Raw genomic sequence first — 18,923 nt, 5'->3', positions numbered from 1 at the left:
TGATGTTCATGATCAAAGTATTTGTTATTCCTTTACTAAATCAAAGGGTAGGCCACTAATTGTGTTCTGTGAGATGGTTTTACTGCAGGCTGGTAACAGCGATCGCTCTGAAGGAGGGTCATAGACGGAATTTTTGCCTCGTATAAAAACATTGAGGTTTTTGCCTCTATCTGTGGTAAAGATTTAACTTGAAGGAGGTTATGTCGTAGAATTTCTGACCTTTTGACCTATATTTCTTGTCTTTTAAGAATGTCCGCTCATTTTCAATTCTCTTCTATTTTGTGCCATTGAATGGACCAGTTGTGGGACAAAGGTGAATATGGAGTTATGCCAACCTGTCTACAGAATGTTTAGAATTTCCAAATATGACTAAGAGATACAAGGTTGTTTTAGAACAGACAAAACCAAAACAAAACAATCATGACGCACTAGATAAAAAACAGTGACGCACAAGAGACATATAAAAAATGGCAGAAGACCGGAACTCGACAGTGATTTTGGTTTGTGTGTGTCTTGTTTGCTCCGGAGTAACATGTGGTCTGTCTGCACGGCCAACTTAATTCAACCTGCACTTCTGATAATGGGTAAATACATTTGTTGTACTAAACTACTTTTGTTGCCTGCTTAAGCTTCAGACAATCCACTACACTACATTATTCACTTATTCTTTAGTGTGGTTAATCTCCATGATTACTTCTGTTTTAGTGGTTGCTTGCTTTGCGTACTTATCTGCTAATTCATTCCCTACAACTCCTACATGAGTAGGTACCCAGAGGAATGTTACCACACTTCCCACTTTATTTATTCTGTGATTGCCTGAACTATTTCATATAGTAAATATTGTCTTGTTTCAGATGCTATGTTTTTTATTTTCATCAATGCAATGCTGGAGTCTGAGCACATGACTGCTTTTCTTGCTCTATTTTTCTATATCCAATTAAATGCCATTTAAATTGCAACCAATTCCACCGTAAAAAACGATAAATTATCGCTGATTCTTTTATTCAACACTAAGTTTCCTTGTAGGATAACTGCTGCAGTGCCTACTTAATCATTTATAGTTTTTGATGCATCTGTATATAGTAAGACATTGTCTAAAAACGTTTCCTCAATCCACCCTTCGATCTGGTAATTATTAAAACTTCTATTCTTTAATAATTGCATATCGGCATATGGGATATCGTACATCCACGGTGGTATTGCAGGGATTGGTACTGTAGGGCTGACTTTAATATTGTCAGTTTGAACTTTTTCACATATGTCTCCTATTATCCACCCGAAACTATTCATCTTTTTCTTGGCAGTTTAGCAGCACTTGGTGAGTTGGATGTCCTTGCTTGGACCCTTTTAAGTTTGCCCATTAAACTGCTGACAGTTGATCTCTTCTCATGTCTAAAAGTTTTTCATTCATTTCTACCTGTAATGCTGCCACTGGGGTTGATTTGGTAGCTCCACAACATAACCTTAGTGCCTTTGACTTGATCCTGTCTATTTTCCCAAGTCATGTTTTTGAAGCAGATTGATAAATAATGCATCCATAATCAATTACAGATCGAATTAAAGTGATATATATTGCTTTCAATGCCTGTCTATCAGCCCCTCAATCTTTATCCCTCACAGCCCTCATTATATTCTACACATTTTTACTTTTCTCCACTATTTTACTGATGTGGGTTGACCATGTATCAAACCATACTCTCCATAAAGTTTAATTTGGAGCTTGTTTTGAAGTCTCCTTTTTGTAAAATTCATGACTTTAGTTTTCCCAAGCTGTTCCCCATTCTTGAACATTATTTAAAGCTTTTTGAATCTTCTTTTCTATATGATTTATATTTCTACCACATCACTCCATCATCAGCAAACAGTGCCACCTCCACTATCCCTTCCACTTCACTAAACACTTAATTTATCATTATCAAAAATAGTACTGGACTTATTATACTCCCTTGCGGGGTCCCATTTTCCACTTCATATATTCTACTATATTCATGCTCTATTTTTACTAAAATTGTTCAACTTGTTAAGAAGTATTTTATCCATCTGTACATTCAACCCCTGTTTCCACAACATATCATAAGCTTTCTCTGTGTCAAAAAATACTGCAATTATACTTTATTTATTTATTTGTCCTTTTGTAATTTCCTCTTCCAGCTGCACTGCTGTGTCGTTTGTTTCTTTCTTTTGTTAATATTTTTTCCATAACTTTTCCCAAATTTGAAGTCAATGCTATCAGCCTATAATTACCTGCCTCTTCTGGGTCTTTTCCTGGTTTGCATATTGGAATTATTACAGCTTCTTTCCACACAGCTGGTCATTTTCCTTCTTCGTATATCCCATTATATAATTTCAAAAACCGATTCTTTGCCTAGGTTACCTATGTTTTTGATCATCTTGTAACTCATTTGGTCTTTTCCTGGGGTCGTATTTTTAACCTTTTTCAATATTCGAAGCATTTCATTCAAATAAAATGTCATATCTATAGTGTTTCTAAAGCCATTATCGTTATCTTCAGTCATTTCCCCAACATTTCAATTGTTTCTTCTCTCTTCTTTTTCGTCATTAGTCAAATTATCATTGCTGTGCACTTAAACACATTTTTTTTGGTAAAAGTTCTGCTTTTTCTTTATTTTCTACAACACACTGTGTCACATCTTTCATCACATGATGTTTATGTTCAATTCTGATCCCAGACATGTTCTTGATCATTCCCCACACCTGGCCTAATGGAGTAGTTCTATTTATTGATTCTCAAAATGTTCTCCAATACTCTTTTTTTTGTCTTTTAAATAATGTACCTTACTCTAGCTTGGCACCTCTTATACTGGATCATATCTTGAAAATTATGTGTTCTTAATATTCTAAATGCTTTATTCTGTTCTTTTATTGCATCTGTGCACGCTTGTGTCCACCACGGCACTATCTTCCTTCTTTCCCTATTCTACTCCTTGGTATGCTCTGTTTGGCTGCTTCCATTATGCACTTTGTAATATCTGTATTACGTTGTTCAATATCTTGATTTATATCAACCTCCTTTAATGTCATGTCTGTAATTTTCCTAAATTGTTCCCAGTCAGCATGATTGTACTTTCCTCTTCCTTCTTTCTTAGTGCTTTCTGTCCTTTGGTTTATGTCTATGTGAATGAAAATTGGGTAACGATCACTTCCTAAAGTGCTGTCTTTATTTACTTCCCACTTCACCTTTCCTGCTAACCCTTGAGACACTAGTGCTAAATCTATTGCTGTTTCTTTACCCGTAACTAACCGTGTTCCCGACCAATCAGTCACACACCAATTTTTTTTCCTCAAAAAATGCTTACAATGTTTCCCCATTCCAGTCACCCCACAAAGTGCTGTGTGCATTAAAGTCACCACACCAAATTATATTGCTACTCCAGTGCTCGACTATTGTTTCTACTTGATGTATTTGTAATTTCTTGCATGGATTGTAGAAGTTTAGCACTTTATACCTTTCTTTTTTTTTTTTGCTGCAGCTGTTACATATACTGTAACATTGTACATGATAATTGGGATTTGTTATGTATTGTATAAATTGTATAAAAATATAATATAATATATCAGTATATATGATGTACTGTATATATAATATGTAAATATTTAATATATAATATATTTTATATTGCTACTATGGTAAATTGTTTTGTCTACTTTATACCAGCATTATCCTTTCCATTCTTACCCTTTCTAACATTTGTAACTGAGCTACTGTGTGGAACAATTTCCCTTGTGGATCAATAAAATTTGTTAAGTCTAAGATTCCATATTTCTACTCCTACTATTTTTACTTCTTGTGTTACTTTTAATACTGTATAATGCATTTATTATTTAATAAATATGGCACATCCCCCTCCATGCCCATCATCCCTATCTTTACGTATTGTTATATATATTTTTATTATAAAGTTCAACTTTGGCTTCAGCCATGTTTCTTGAATACATATTACATGTGGTTTAGTTTTCATATTATTAATAAATCCCTTTAACTCCTGTCCGTTTGCTTTTAAACTTCTGGCATTCCACTGAACAATTAACTAGCGTTGGATTGTGGTAACTGTTCTGTACAGTTGATTACATATGCCAGGAACACAACTAGTTTGTCCATAGAAATTCCTGTATTTGTTGCCTGTTGTTTTTTATTAATTGAACTGTTCTCACTTATTTCTCGTTGTCTTACTTTAACTGCCTCTGCATATGTAATATTTATTTCTACTCGGATTTGCTGTACTTCTGTTGCCGTTTTCCTTATGAAAAAAGGTACAAACAATTGATACTCTTACGGTCAGCCACCGATCCTTGGTCCACTTCCCGCTTCCTCGCAATGGAATGTCAAAATTATCATAATCTGAAAGTATTGTACAAACCCAATTTGACGTTTTTCAGGACCACCTGCTACAGTGAAACATTACCATAGACAAAATAAGGTATTTATTAAGCAGTATTCATTTCTCTACAGAATCGACTCTCTGGTCAACAAAAGCACCATGAAGATTCTAGCGGGAACTCTCATTCAACCCTTTTTCGACAATGCATGCTCCTCCTGGTACCCTAGCACCTCCAAAACCCTCAATTCAAGAAAAACATCCCAGAACAAGCTAGTCAGGTTAGACCTCCACCCCAGATCACACCTCACTCCTACCCACTTCTACAAAGTGGGCTGGTTCAGGGTGGAGGACAGAGTAAAACAACTTGCACTGAGCCTTGTCTATAAAATTCGCTACACCTCCCTGATACCGAAACCGAAGTACATGTCAAACTACTTCCAGAACGTAAATGACCGCCATAACCACAACACCAGGGGGAGTGCCACAAACCACGTCAAACCCAGATTCCGATCTAACAAAGGTCGTAACTCATTCTCCTTCTATGCCACGTCAATTTGGAATGCACTCCCAACAGGTGTAAAAGAAAGTGCATCTCTATCCTCCTTCAAAACCGCACTAAAGGAACACCTCCAGGCAGCTACAACCCTAGACTAACACCCTCCCCCCACCACATACCACCTCCCCGGATTGTAAATAATCAAATGTATATACTTGTTCTTATGCTTTCTGAGCTCACTATGTTCACCGCTCGCTGTACATATCATTCGAAGTGAGACCTACACTGTTACAATGTCCTTTTTTCAGATGATATAACTGTTGACTGAAATATGCTGATAGCAACCCAACCTAACCCCTCCACCCCCACCCCCCCGGATTGTAAATAATGTAAATAATTCAATGTATATACTCTGATGATTAACTTGTGTGATTAGGCCCGGCCCTAACCAATCTGGCGCCCTAGGCAAGATTTTAGGTGGCGCCCCCCCACATCGGCAGTGAAGTGTATACCTGTATACTCACAAGAAACCGAATAGCTTTGTCTTAAACCTTTTTTTTTTACTTAAAGAAAGCAAATTAACAATCAGAATAGTTAACAAGATAAAAAAAAATATGAATAAATAAATGAATACAAAAAATAAAAAATGAATATCTAACAATGTATTGTCATCATTACAGTGAAATGCTGAATAGCAGAATGCAAAGTAACAGTGTAATATATTATATGAGAATGTTATGTTATGATTATTTTTAACCGAATCACAGCAGTGCTCAAATTAAAAAACAGCATTCCCTCTCATGTGATATTGCTTAATTAACATTAATGATGTGCACTTTAACAACTAGGCTTACAACTATACCCAATATATAAAGGGGTGGAAAAGTGACTATTACCTGCAGGGCAAACATTAGCTAACCAGAAGGCAATAACAATGTAAACAAAAAACACCTGCTTAAAAGATCTAATACAAATGTCTCTGAGGAATGTAAGGTGGGACCGTGGGAGTACTGTAATTACCTAACGTTACATTATTATTTTCCATAACAATTTAGCCCCCTCCACAATATTAACCCGACGTTAAAACAGAACTAGCTATTTATTGATTAGCAATTGCCGAATCATGTAACATTAGCTTAAAAAGCCAGGTTACTATCACCAGTGTTTGGTTAGTTACTGAAAACCAGTAACTAGTTACAGTTACTAGTTACTTCATTTTAAAAGTAACTCAGTTACTTACACCAAAAAGTAATGCGTTACTGTGAAAGGTAACTATTTAGTTACTTCTTTTTTTCTTTTTCTTTTTTAAAGCTCCCATTAATGCCCTTTTAGCCTTCATTTCAGTACTGTTATTGCACTGGAGAATAATACAATGTGTTGATCAACTTGACATGCATTTGCATCACTGAACTCTGCTAAGCAACGTGGTCTACATACAACACACAAAGACAAAGATATGTTTCAAAGGGCCAATTTGTTTTTGGCCAGAACAAATTGACAAAACTATTTTAAATAGCTGCAACATAAAATACATAAGTAACAAACAGCATAATAACAGCATAGCTGAAAAGCAAGAAAGGCACACACTACATACACAAAGCCTAACCATGCATTTTTTCCTCAAGGAATTCTGACACAAAATCATGTCAGAAGCCCAGAACACTCTACACATTTCCCCAGTTTTAGTTTAGAGATAAGGAAAGATTGGCCTGGCCCTCTAGCATCCCTCTTTATGTTTGTGAACTTTATAGTCTATACATTTAGAGTGATGTGATAATCAAACACTCTAGAAGTCTAGAATGAAAGAGTATATAAGAGAATTGACAGCAACGTTCCCTCTAAGGTGCGGGCCTGTGCAATTGCGCACTGCTCAAGCGTCCTCTGCGCACGGCAAATCTATGCCACGCACAAAATCAAATAAAAAAATAAGCGCATAACAATTTTCGACACACGGACACGACAGAGAAAACAGTTTTCGTCATCATTGTTCAAATATTGTAACGTCTGTCGAGACGCTTTGAGGACATGAATTCCATCCATCACTTTACTGAGCAAAACTCTTTATTGTCGGCCATAAACACATCACCAAAACATTAGTAAAAAAATTATATCTAGCAAAAGTGGTCATTTTCTGCAGTACAAACCAGACCAAAAGCAACGTTGTTATATCAACAGCAGCCGCTCGCTCTTTCTCACTTGCGCCAACACATGCACAAATGGCACTTAGCCAGTGATGCGTTTACAGTCACACAAAAAGTGGGACAACTCCAACACCACACATAAAGTGTCATTCCAGGTCGTTACACTATGATTTACCAATCAAATGTGTGCTTATTCTAGTGTCATTTATTAGGAATCTTAATTTATAAATATTAATCATTAAATGCTGTTAGTATATTAAATAAATACTAATAAAAATATATTAAGTTGCAGGAATGTACACATGATCCCCTGCTTGCATCTCATTGTGCAACATGTGAATGTTTTAATGGGAACTAAATGCAATGTCTGAAAGGGGTACAAATGATTTCCAAAGCAGGACCTCCACCCAGACAAACAATACAAGTACACAGTTCATGAAAAACAATATTTGTTGTTATTGTCATTGTAAGTGGGCCTAAACACTTGTATTAGAAATGGAAATGACTGCTGTAATTTGATTATAATAAAAAGAGAATGTTATTGTCTGTCTATCTGTGTTGGCCCTGCGATGGATGGGGACTTGTCCAGGGTGTACCCCGCCTTCCGCCTGAATGCAGCTGAGAGAGGCTCCAGCGACCCCGAAAGGGACAAGCGGTAAAAAATGGATGGATGGATGGAGATTAAAGTTTTTATTTAGTCAGGTTTGGGACAGGTGTGCTGCTAGTGTAGCCACAGTGTGCACGTCTGATGTTGCTCACATGGGCTCCACTGAATGCTCAGGGCCTTTTTGCGTTTGCTCACACATGAACACTTACAGGGAACATTGATTGACAGAGTGTGTACCTTCAGTGCTGCATGATGAGCAGAGGCAGAGTTAATCCTTAAGTGGTGGTGGTGGAGGGAAAGTAGCATTGGAGTCTCTGTCTCTCTTTACTAGCTTCGTCGAAGCATGTTGCTTATGTAGCTTGTTTCAGCACATTTGAATTGCTGTTTTGGGCAGTAGATGGGATCTTTGATCCAAAGCACAATTTACATTTAACTAAAATGTTATTTTCTTTGTGCTCGACAAAAGAAAAGTAGTGAAAATATCTCCATGTAACAAACTCGACTGCAGCTCCGCCATGATCAGACACGCCTCCCTCCTCTCTCTTTCCTCCCTCCCCACACTCACACTCTCACACACACACACAAAGAGCGCACGTCTCTCTGGGTGGGGGGGGGGGCGTAATGTTGTAACAAATAATATTTCTATTAAATAGGCTTTACTTTGCATTTTAATTAACGTGGGATTATTTTTTGTATTTAAAAATAATAGTACCAACTTTTTTTTTTTTCTCCAACATTTGTGGCACTGGCGTGGCGCCCCCTGATGGACGGCGCCCTTAGCATTTGCCTATACGGCCTATGCCACGGGCCGGCCCTGTGTGTGATGACTGTATTATGCTGATAGTATATATTTGTACCATGAATTGATTAACGTGGACCCCGATTTAAACAAGTTGAAAAACGTATTCGGGTGTTACCATTTAGTGGTCAATTGTACGGAATATGTACTGTACTGTGCAATCTACTAATAAAAGTTTCAATCAATCAATTCTCAATCAACTAACAGCGCTGTTGGAAAACAAGCTCACCTGGCTGTAAGGACGTGAGACAATGCACAGCGTCTGCTAATAGCCATGTATTGAAGGATTAACATTATATAAATCATGAGACAGAGTGAGTTTATCGTACAAATGCAAAAATATGTTCTTACGTCTGGCAACGTTGAAATGCTTGCATAAAAAAGTGACCAATCAGGTGTACATAAGGCAAACCGGAAGTCCAACGTCGATACTGGGGCGGGTAGAATCTGTCCTCCCCTCATTCTGCTTCCCAAGTGGAAAGTGCCTTTATGACGTTGTACTAAGTGTCGTCATTTAAAAGGGCATAATGTTGTAATATATAACAAATTCCCTCACATATTACACTTTTGTTATGTAATATTAAGTCATATTCTTAATCATATTACCACCAGCGTGTCTTTTTGATGCTAGATCTGAATTATTAGTAAATCAATAATCGCCCTCTCCTCCCATTTACTTGGTCATTTGTGGTTTTTCTCCCTCTCACACTCAGCAAAGCAGATAGTTGAACAGGCTAAATCCACCCTCCGATTTGAATGGTGGGCGATATAGTTCATACATTTCATTTGAAATGTAATGACTATTAAATAATATTGTCATGTATAACTCTGTTAAAGCATGTGGTGTCATTATTTACATGACAGTTTGGACTAAATTCGTTACTTTATGTGGTTTAGTTCACTGTTTTTTCAGCATTTAATATGTGTGTGTGTATATATATATATATATATATATATATATATATATATATATATACATACAGTACATATATATACATACACACACACACACTGTGTACTTTTAAGGTTAATGTGGTACTATAAAAATGGGACCCATTACCTCCCTGTTTGGCACTCAGCATCAAGGGTTGGAATTGGGGGTTTAATCACAAAAAATGATTCGCGGGCGCAGCCACCGCTGCTGCTCACTGCTCCTCTCACCTCCCAGGAGGTGATCAAGGGTGATGGGTCAAATGCAGAGAATAATTTCACCACACCTAGTGTGTGTGTGACAATCATTGGTACTTTAACTTTTTTTTAAAAATGCGATTTATATATTTAACTATTGAATAATGCAGTATTTGTGTTACTTCACAGTTTAATCCATCCATCCACCCATTCCCCGAGTTAATTTCTTGTTTGATTTAATACATGATTTATTGCATGAATCTGTGTGGCAGCTTCATGAGTTTAGTCAAATTCAGCCACTGAAGTCAGTAGGCAGAGCTGACATATTTAAGTGAATTAGATAAACTGAGAAATACTTAAGTCAGGAAAAAAATCTAAACATGAAATATTTAAATCATATATGATTAAAAAGTTGAATATATTCAATTGAAAATGTACTATTTTAATTAACAAGACTTGTGTTAAGATGTTTATTTCATTCTCTAATTTGACCTCCATCTTGGTGGGCCTTCTCACTTCCAGAAGCACTGACCTACATCTATGACTTAGATTCAGTATTTGTTTCATGACATTGTAATAAAATGGTATTACGATTCTAAGGGTGACACCATGACTATCCAATATTTAACTTCTTCACAATATAAAAAAAATTTGGAACACTTTATTTTAGGTTTTAATGACTTTGCATATTGAATATGGACAGGGGAACCTCATGTAAACCAGGTTAGGTTAATAAAATTAACTTGACTTAATTCACTTGGCATGCTTTGAACACATTTATTGATAATTCCAGTAGAAAACAAAAGGGCACTCTTAGTTCTCCAATTTCCCCACATTGCCATGGTCCAAGTTTGAATGTTTAGTAATGCTATCTTAAAAAAATAAAGGCACTTTTCAAATCCTGTAGATAATACACTGTGCAACACAAATGTCTCAACCCTTTAACATTTTTACAAACAAACTTGGTCTTGTCTGAGCCAACCGTTTTCCCCACACTCCAAACTAAACTGCGGTGAATAAACATTCAAGTCACAAAATGAAGCGCTTCTACTCCCAATCATCTTCATCATTAGCTGCAACGTGAGCTGGTGGCTGGCTTGTCCCAAAACCTCCCTGATGAGTCTGAGGACAGTCGAGAGAAAAGTGTGAGAAAGTTTAAATTCCATCCATCCATACATTTTCTACCGCTTATCTTTGGAAAAGTGCGAGCAGAAAAAAAGACAACCTTCCTTGAGTCTGCGGAGGCAAAGTTCTTGCCAGGTTGATGGAAGCTGGTTGTAGAACCACTGAATGCAGACTCCTCTAGCCATGAAGGCACTTCTTGTTGGGCCTGTCAAACCAAACAAGCAGACAATCCAAAAACCATCTTCAAGTAGGTGATTCAAGTGCAGGTGGTCCTTGGGTTACGAACAAGTTCCTTTCTTCGACTCTGATTTGATTTGAGTTTAAGTCAAATCTTATACCAACACTATCACTGACATTGTACATAAAGTACAAGGTAGAGTACAGAAAAACACTAAATACAATGAAATGAAACACTTGAAGAAAAAGAAAAGTATGTGGTCTATTGTACCGACCTGGCAGCTATGTATAAAGTTTTGTAAATTCCGTCCAGCCGAGAACGAGGACGGCTGCATGCAGAGAGTAGAGTTTGATGATGTGCTTGCAAATAGGGCTGCAGCGATACACTAATCCCACAATTTATGACCTTTAGCACAGAATAATATATTCGGCCAACAATATTATTCGATACATAATTTTCTGAAAGATTTTGAAGAGAGTGCGATTTTAGTGGCAAATTGTGTGCACTATTGACTTGGATTGAATTAACTGATTTGAAATGTGTACACAAACTTCAGACAACGGCATAATGCTGGACAAAATTAATGGGATTAGAATATATACATAAATTGAAAGTGTTCATTGTAATTTACAATGAAGTGTACCAAGTGTTCTGAAGAGTGTTCAGAACACTTAAGCAGCTTTTTTTTTTTGCGCTCGACACTAAACTTGAACGAGGTAGCCAGTCTACACAACAGGAAAGTAGCATTGACTTTTCCATGGTAACTTTTTTCCATGTTAAAATACACAACAAATTAGAATATAATTTAAATTAACTTTCACAGTTAAAAACTCAGAATGACTCAAGGAGTTAATGTTCATATTTTTTTATTTTTGTCATGAGCTATTTTAAGGAGGACTTCAATTGTTATAAGGGAACTGCACTTTTTTTTGGAAACTTGCCTATCGTTCACAATCCTTATCAGCAACACGAAGACAAAAGTTTTTTTAAATTGCATTCTAACTTGTAGTAATTGGCTCGTTCTCGGTGGCTAGCAATGCGGCTAATGGGAGCAATCCAGTCTGCTTCTAAATTACTTTGAAAATGCATCTAAAAATCACCAAAAATATTTTATTTACGTTCCGTACCCTGTATAATAACCAACATGGAGCAACATTTTTATTGTAAGAGGAACTCTTTCTACCAGAGTAACACAACGGCACGCTACGGCATCAGTCGTAAACTAGCTACGGCAAGAGGTAAGCTAGCAACTGCGTGAACAGCTGAAGGGCTTTTTGGTTTGTAACACACAACAATGCGATAGGACAACAATCTATATTGACTGAAAAAAACATGATCATATTACAGTACCTGTAAAGTATTAGCCCACATTTCATGTTTTGTTTGTACACAGCTAGCTTGACAGCATGTGTACTGTAGTTGTACAGTGATGTGCTGCATGTATCATGATCAATATTATACTGACTTGCTCGATGGACAGTTGCTTGGTCAAACTGGTCGGGGACGTAAGCACTCCATTATTTGTGGCATTGCTTGGCTCAAAGCTCCACAATTACACGGTGATCAAGTCATGCCGACCTCACTCGCTGCTTTTGTCTGCTCCAACGTTTCACCCTCTTCTTTATGCTCGCTTCTGTAAGCGGTAGTTAATCCTCCGTATAGTTAGGTTAAAAAAGGTAAGGTTGTTGTTAATCATTTGTCCTAAAATAGTCGTCTTCGTCTTCAGTTATCAAATCTGCCATGATTAGAACACACACAAGCCTTTGTTTCCAGAAGTAAAAATACTTATTCGTTACCGGAAGTGCACTGCTATAAAAACAGAAATGAATGTGATGAGGAAAGAGTTCCGGCATTGATAAAAATGACCAAAATACGGTGACACTCAGCAACAAAGGGTTGGAGTTGGGGGTTAAATCACCAAAATGATTCCCGGGCGCGGCGCCGCTGCTGCCCACTGCTCCCCAAGGGGATGGGACAAATGCAATCACCAAAATGATTCCCGGGCGCGGCGCCGCTGCTGCCCACTGCTCCCCAAGGGGATGGGACAAATGCAGAGGACAAATTTCACCACATCTAGTGTGTGTGTGACAATCATTGGTACTTTAATCTTAATCTTTAAATATTCTATACATTACATATTATGAACGCGTCTGTTGCTACATTATATATATATACTTGCGTGTATACAAAACGGAAAGTTTTGAAGTTGTTTTAGAGGGCTTTGAAGGCTACAATAGTGACTCCCATTAGCTGCATCTTTTTTTAATCATCTTTAACCCCCCACCCCAACCGCCAATAAAGACATGTGTTCTTGTCTCTCATAAGGATTGTGGACCGGCAAATGTATAAAAAACAAAACTACAGTTTCCCTTTAAGTTTTGTCGTCAACCTTGTGGTGTGTGGATGCTACTGTTCAAATTCAATCAGTTGAATTGTATAGCCCTTATATAACCCATTAATTGTCATGACATTTTACACTGGCAATAAACTAGTGTTTCAACACATTAGCTTTGTGCTGATTGGAGTGAAACGAAAACATGTACAACAAAGTATTTTACCAGTCCAGTCTTTACAGTGAAATGTTTTATAAATTATTTACTGGAGCGTGTTTATAACCACGGAACATCGTAAACCATGGACCACCTGTAGTTACATGGGTGCATGCCAGGTAATGTTCTAACCTTCGACAAGATTTTGACCAAGGAAGGAGCCAGCTGACAATCACCATCTGAATCGTAGAAAGACACCGCCCTGCCAATATTACCACAGCGGCCAGTTCTGCCGATTCGGTGAACATATTCATCTATGTTGTTGGGGAGGTCAAAATTAACCACGTGCTGCACATCTGGAATGTCTAGGCCCCGGGCAGCGACCGAAGTTGCTACAAGTACCGGGCATTTGCCCGTCTTGAAGTCTGCCAAGGCTTGCTCTCGTTCCCGCTGCTCCCGGTCACTATCACACAACACATTACGTGTTATGTTGCCCTGGAATTGGGAAGAATTACGAACCCCACAAAGTGATGTTTACCCATGGATACTGGTCGTTGGAAACTTCTCTTGGCATAAGAAAGTGGCAATGAAATCAGCCTGCCTCTTGGTCTCCACAAACACCATTGTGCGCTCCTTTCCTGCAAATATCAACAACTCACAAGGATGTGACAAATTCTAAATGTAATATTTTGTTTTACCAGTGGTCTTGAGAAGATCGAGAAGTTGCTCCCTCTTGGCGAACTTAGTGACTTGGAGAAACGTCTGCTCCACATCGCTACAGGCTCCTCCCACCACACCAACAGCCAAGAACAAATAGTCCATCTTAAGGAAATCAGCAGCTAACCTGTTACCAATAAGATACAAAATAAATATTGAAACTGGCAATGCATTGTCGCAGATAGTTTTCAAAAGTATTAATAAAAATATCCAGATACAATAATTATGGCTGCATAATAAATCAAATTTGAATCTCCATCACATTTGCTGCTACAAATAAATGAGGGCAATACTGACATTTGAAAGGCAGGCTCTGCGGCAGAATAAATCAAGCGCTTTCACAGCCGCAGATTATCTCAAAGCCTTTTGAAACGTCTCCCACCTACACTGGTTGCCATTGTGTATGCGTACAGAGCTCCTTTACGATGCCAACCACCTCTGTGGCCGTAATTAAACGTTTCCAGGGCTGCTACAGCCAATCGCCTCAATTCACTTCTGCAATGTCGTTGACGTACATGTAGGGGAACACCTCTGTAATCAAATAGTGACAGGTATGGACATCTGCACGACACACTTTTTGGCTGGTCTTCCTGGAGTCCCACTAGCAAGACAAACGGCTACCCATCATGCTAAGTAGTCTGGAGACACTTTTCAGTCTAGTGCAAGAAGTGCTCCCTATTGGAATTCCTGCAGCCCCTGCTTCAGCGCATATGTATGAACCCAGGGAATTCGGAAATGTAATATGTGCATTGAAGGAGTCTGACATAAGTACAATCATTCAAAGTCAAGGTCAAGCGGGGGTTGCCAATTGACGAGGACATGCCTGATTTTTAAGGCTTGGAATTTTTTTATTTTTTTTAAATAGAGCTAAAGGCAACAGGGTAAACGTTATTTTAGCATTTTTCTCGGTAATAAAAAAATATGTCAATACATTTTGGGCGAATATCTTTATCCTTGTGTTATCAAAAATAGAATAGTGTACGTATTAAAGAGGACTTATTACGCAAATCCAACTTTTACATATTGGTACCATTGTATTTGGGATCTGCATAAGTCCAGAAAATATTTATATGAAACCATGGAGGAAATCCATAGATATTTACAAAAAAACAATCTTCCTCCAAACAAGCCATTTGGAATTTGCACCATTTGTGAATTTTTTTCAATTGGTGACACCAGTGGATATCTCCGTGTATGGTAAAGTTTTACCCGAAGAGATTTGCCCGAGTCTGTCCTTGAAGCCTGAGGTTGTGGGGAAGACTGGCTCACACATGCACCCCCTAACAGGTAGCATGTGTCACATACCAAGTTATACGACTGTAAGGTGTATGACTGTGGACTTAGAGAAAAACTGTAAAAATAGCAGAAAAGTTAGCATGCTAACATTATAATGCTAGCACAAGACTGGGTTAGAAGAAATACTAAAATGCACTATTTCTTGGTGTAAGCCAGGGGTGGGCAATTAATTTTTACCGGGGGCCGCATGAGCAACCAGAGCACTGCTGGAGGGCCACACCAACAATATTTCAATTACCGTAATTTCCGGACTATAAGCCGCACCTGACTATAAGCCGCACCAGCTAAATTTAGGGGAAAATACAGATTGCTCCATATATAAGCCGCACCCGACTATAGGCCGCAGGGTTTTGATGTGTAATTACCGTAGTATATAGGGGTTCCTGCTACCACGGAGGGGATTGTCGGGACAGAGATGACTGTTTGGGAACGCAAAGCGTCCCATTTATTAACAATAAATCTTTCAATCATTCAATCAAACTTTCACATCTTTGACATGGCGAACAGCATTCGTGCAGAGTACAAATAATACAACGGTGCAAATTAATACTCGCCTGTACGTTATCAAAATAACCAGCCTACCGGTATATGAAAAGTCAGTCTTTAATCATTGTGTCATCGTCTTCCTCCTGCGTACTAAAACCACCGAAATCCTCTTCGTCGGTGTCGGAGAAGAACAGGCCGTAAATAAGCCGCACCGCTGTATAAGCCGCAGGGACCAGAACGAGGGGAAAAAGTAGCGGCTTATAGTCCGGAAATTACGGTACATTTTGCCCAATTTTTTTTAGATATACAGTAAGAAAAATATTTTCATTTAACCTAACTTATCTTTATTTAAAAGCAGATGGCTTTTGATGGTTTTATTTTAACGCTTTCTTACACAACGCTTCCTGATGTGTAATACCATGCAAAAATTAAAATGTGTCACTTTATCCTGCATCTTCTTTGTTGTGAACGTAGCACACCTTTAAGGTGATTGGCGAAGAAGGAGGAAGCGTTGCTGTTGCGGAAATGAGGAGTGAGGATAGACGTGCGTGTGGAAAGAACGAGATAAGTTGAGCTGTGTTAGTATAGGTTGCTCAATAAAAGTTTAAAAAGAGCATCAGACTTGGTGTGCACTTCTTCTGGACGCTACAATTGGTGTCAGAAGTGGGATGAAATGCCTCCCAGTTCACCTTGCCATCAAACCTGGGAGTCTTCATTGAGGGTGGAATTCTTCCATGCCAAGCAGCGTGCGCTGCACCTGTAGACGCTGCCTCTGTCCTTCCTCCCTCTCTCTCTCTTTGCTGCGAGCTCCTCACGTCCTGGATTCACACAGACATCTGCAGTGCTGCTGGCACCTTAAGTCCCCACTCAATGTCCTTTCCCTCCCGTTCCATCTTGACAAAGTCGCCAGGAAACATCGTGGAACGTACCTCCCGATGACGTAGCAGGCTGAGCACACAAGCAGCGCAGTATGCACAAAGATTTACTTCTGACACCAATTGTAGCGTCCAGAAGAAGTGCACACCAAGTCTGACGCTCTTTTTAAACTTTTATTGAGCAACCTATACTAACACAGCTCAACTTATCTCGTTCCTTCCACACGCACGTCTATCCTCACTCCTTCCGCAACTCAAGAACACATCAACTTCAGCAGGTCGTTACACTATATTCTTTAAACACAGCAACATGTGTACCACAAGTTAAGCACACGGCTTTACCTTTATTGGCAGTCCATGTCTTTATTAAAACACACCATTCGTCATCAACTTTTCTCTTTTTAGCGTCTCGGGGATAACCGTGCATCACTTGTCGCTGTGCACCTTCCCTCACAGGTTACACACGGACATACGCCCATAAATAACACTTTTCAAAATAAAAGCAGCACAGTTGTTTTGCACGCACGACATAGATGTTTTTTAAAATTTATTTTGTAATTTGTGATTTCCGCTGCGCGCACGAGCATACGTCCACACGGAAGTAATACAAATAACGCTTCTCAAAACAAAAGCAGCACCGTTGTATTGCACACTCGAGATAGATACTTTTTAAAATGTATTTTGTAATTTATGATTGGCCTCGCGCGGGCCGGACAGGGACGTACAAAGGGCCGGATGCGGGCCGCAGAATTCCCAGGTCTGGTGTAAGCCACACTTGCCAACCTTGAGACCTCCGAATTAGGGAAATTTAGTGGGGGTGGGGTGGGGTGGGGGTGGGGGGTTGAGGTGGGTGGGGTCAAGTGGGAGGAGTATATTTATAGGTAGAATTCACTGAAATCCAAGTATTTCTTATAAATATATATATATATATAAATAAAATAAATACTTGACTTTCAGTGAATTCTAGCTATATATATATATATATATATATATACCGTAATTTCCGGACTATAAGCCGCTACTTTTTCCCCTCGTTCTGGTCCCTGCGGCTTATACAAGGGTGCGGCTTATTTACGGCCTGTTTTTCTCCGACACCGACGAAGAGGATTTCGGTGGTTTTAGTACGCAGGAGGAAGACGATGACACAATGATTAAAGACTGACTTTTCATATACCGGTAGGCTGGTTATTTTGATAACGTACAGGCGAGCACTTTGTATTACTTTGCACCGTTGTATTATTTGTACTCTGCACGAATGCTGTTCGCCATGTCAAAGATGTGAAAGTTTGATTGAATGATTGAAAGATTTATTGTTAATAAATGGGACGCTTTGCGTTCCCAAACAGTCATCTCTGTCCCGACAATCCCCTCCGTGGTAGCAGGAACCCCTATATACTACGCTAATTACACATCAAAACCCTGCGGCTTATAGTCGGGTGCGGCTTATATATGGAGCAATCTGTATTTTCCCCTAAATTTAGCTGGTGCGGCTTATAGTCAGGTGCGGCTTATAGTCCGGAAATTACGGTGTATATATATACTTATATATATATACACATAAATAAAAAATACTTGAATTTTAGTGTTCATTTATTTACACATATACACACACAACACTCTATTCATTGTTGTATTTGAAAGTGCAATGCAATGCAACCGACTCCCACACTTGCCGTCAGGGTGTGCAATACAACGTAAACCGTTGGCCAACCAAAAAGTAACCACAGAACACTATACCCAACATTCACCAGGAGATGACAACAAACAACTTAGATCACTCTATTACAGGCAGCATTTGTGAAATTTAATTTGCAGGAAAGGAGTGAGTTTAGGGTTGAATTGTCCATCCTCGTTCTATTCTCTGTCACTCGTCGTCGCCATGACTGTCTCTCCTTTGTCTCCTTGTTGTGTGTGCAGTTGTGCACTCGCCAAAAGCCGTAGATATAACGTGACTGGGTCCGGGAGACTGTTTATATGAAGGAAAAGCGGACGTGACGGCAGGCTGTCCTCACTCAGGTCCGCACGGACCTGGAGGGGGCGTGCCTTAAGTCCGGCTGGAAATCGGGAGAAATTCGGGAGAATGGTTGTCCCGGGAGATTTTCGGGAGAGGCACTGAAATTCGGGAGTCCCCCGGAAAATTTGGGAGGGTTGGCAAGTATGGTGTAAGCATAGAAAGTAGCAAAATAAGCTAGCATAAAATGTTAACATGCCGATATAAGAGAAGGTAGCAGAAACTTTAGCATACT

The 18,923-nt window shown here is 38.9% G+C and overlaps 2 protein-coding genes across 6 annotated transcripts in view; both read right to left on the bottom strand.

Moving 5' to 3' along the window:
- ccdc14 (coiled-coil domain containing 14) overlaps positions 1-8,076 on the bottom strand; it is a 46,850-nt gene extending 38,774 nt beyond the window's left edge. For 2 of the 4 annotated variants that reach the window (XM_062054111.1, XM_062054115.1), the window contains exon 1: positions 7,822-8,071. In XM_062054111.1, coding sequence (XP_061910095.1) covers positions 7,822-7,890 — 69 coding nt within the window. In that variant the 5' untranslated portion in view covers positions 7,891-8,071. Of the gene's footprint in view, positions 1-7,821 lie in introns of all 4 variants that reach the window. The other 2 variants (XM_062054114.1, XM_062054113.1) reach the window with 2 other exon arrangements.
- A 2,198-nt stretch (positions 8,077-10,274) lies between these two features.
- Positions 10,275-18,923, bottom strand: part of ddx4 (DEAD (Asp-Glu-Ala-Asp) box polypeptide 4) — a 91,792-nt gene continuing 83,143 nt past the window's right edge. For both annotated transcript variants that reach the window (XM_062054101.1, XM_062054102.1), the window contains exons 18-22: positions 14,002-14,147; positions 13,842-13,941; positions 13,496-13,766; positions 10,737-10,841; positions 10,275-10,633 (exon numbers count right to left, since the gene is read on the bottom strand). In XM_062054101.1, the coding sequence (XP_061910085.1) occupies positions 10,559-10,633; positions 10,737-10,841; positions 13,496-13,766; positions 13,842-13,941; positions 14,002-14,147 (697 nt within the window). In that variant the 3' untranslated portion in view covers positions 10,275-10,558. The remainder of the gene's footprint in view (positions 10,634-10,736; positions 10,842-13,495; positions 13,767-13,841; positions 13,942-14,001; positions 14,148-18,923) is intronic.

The sequence above is a fragment of the Entelurus aequoreus genome, linkage group LG07 (genome assembly GCF_033978785.1).
Source record: "Entelurus aequoreus isolate RoL-2023_Sb linkage group LG07, RoL_Eaeq_v1.1, whole genome shotgun sequence".
Taxonomy (NCBI): domain Eukaryota; kingdom Metazoa; phylum Chordata; class Actinopteri; order Syngnathiformes; family Syngnathidae; genus Entelurus; species Entelurus aequoreus.
This window is presented reverse-complemented; position numbering and strand designations above follow the sequence as displayed.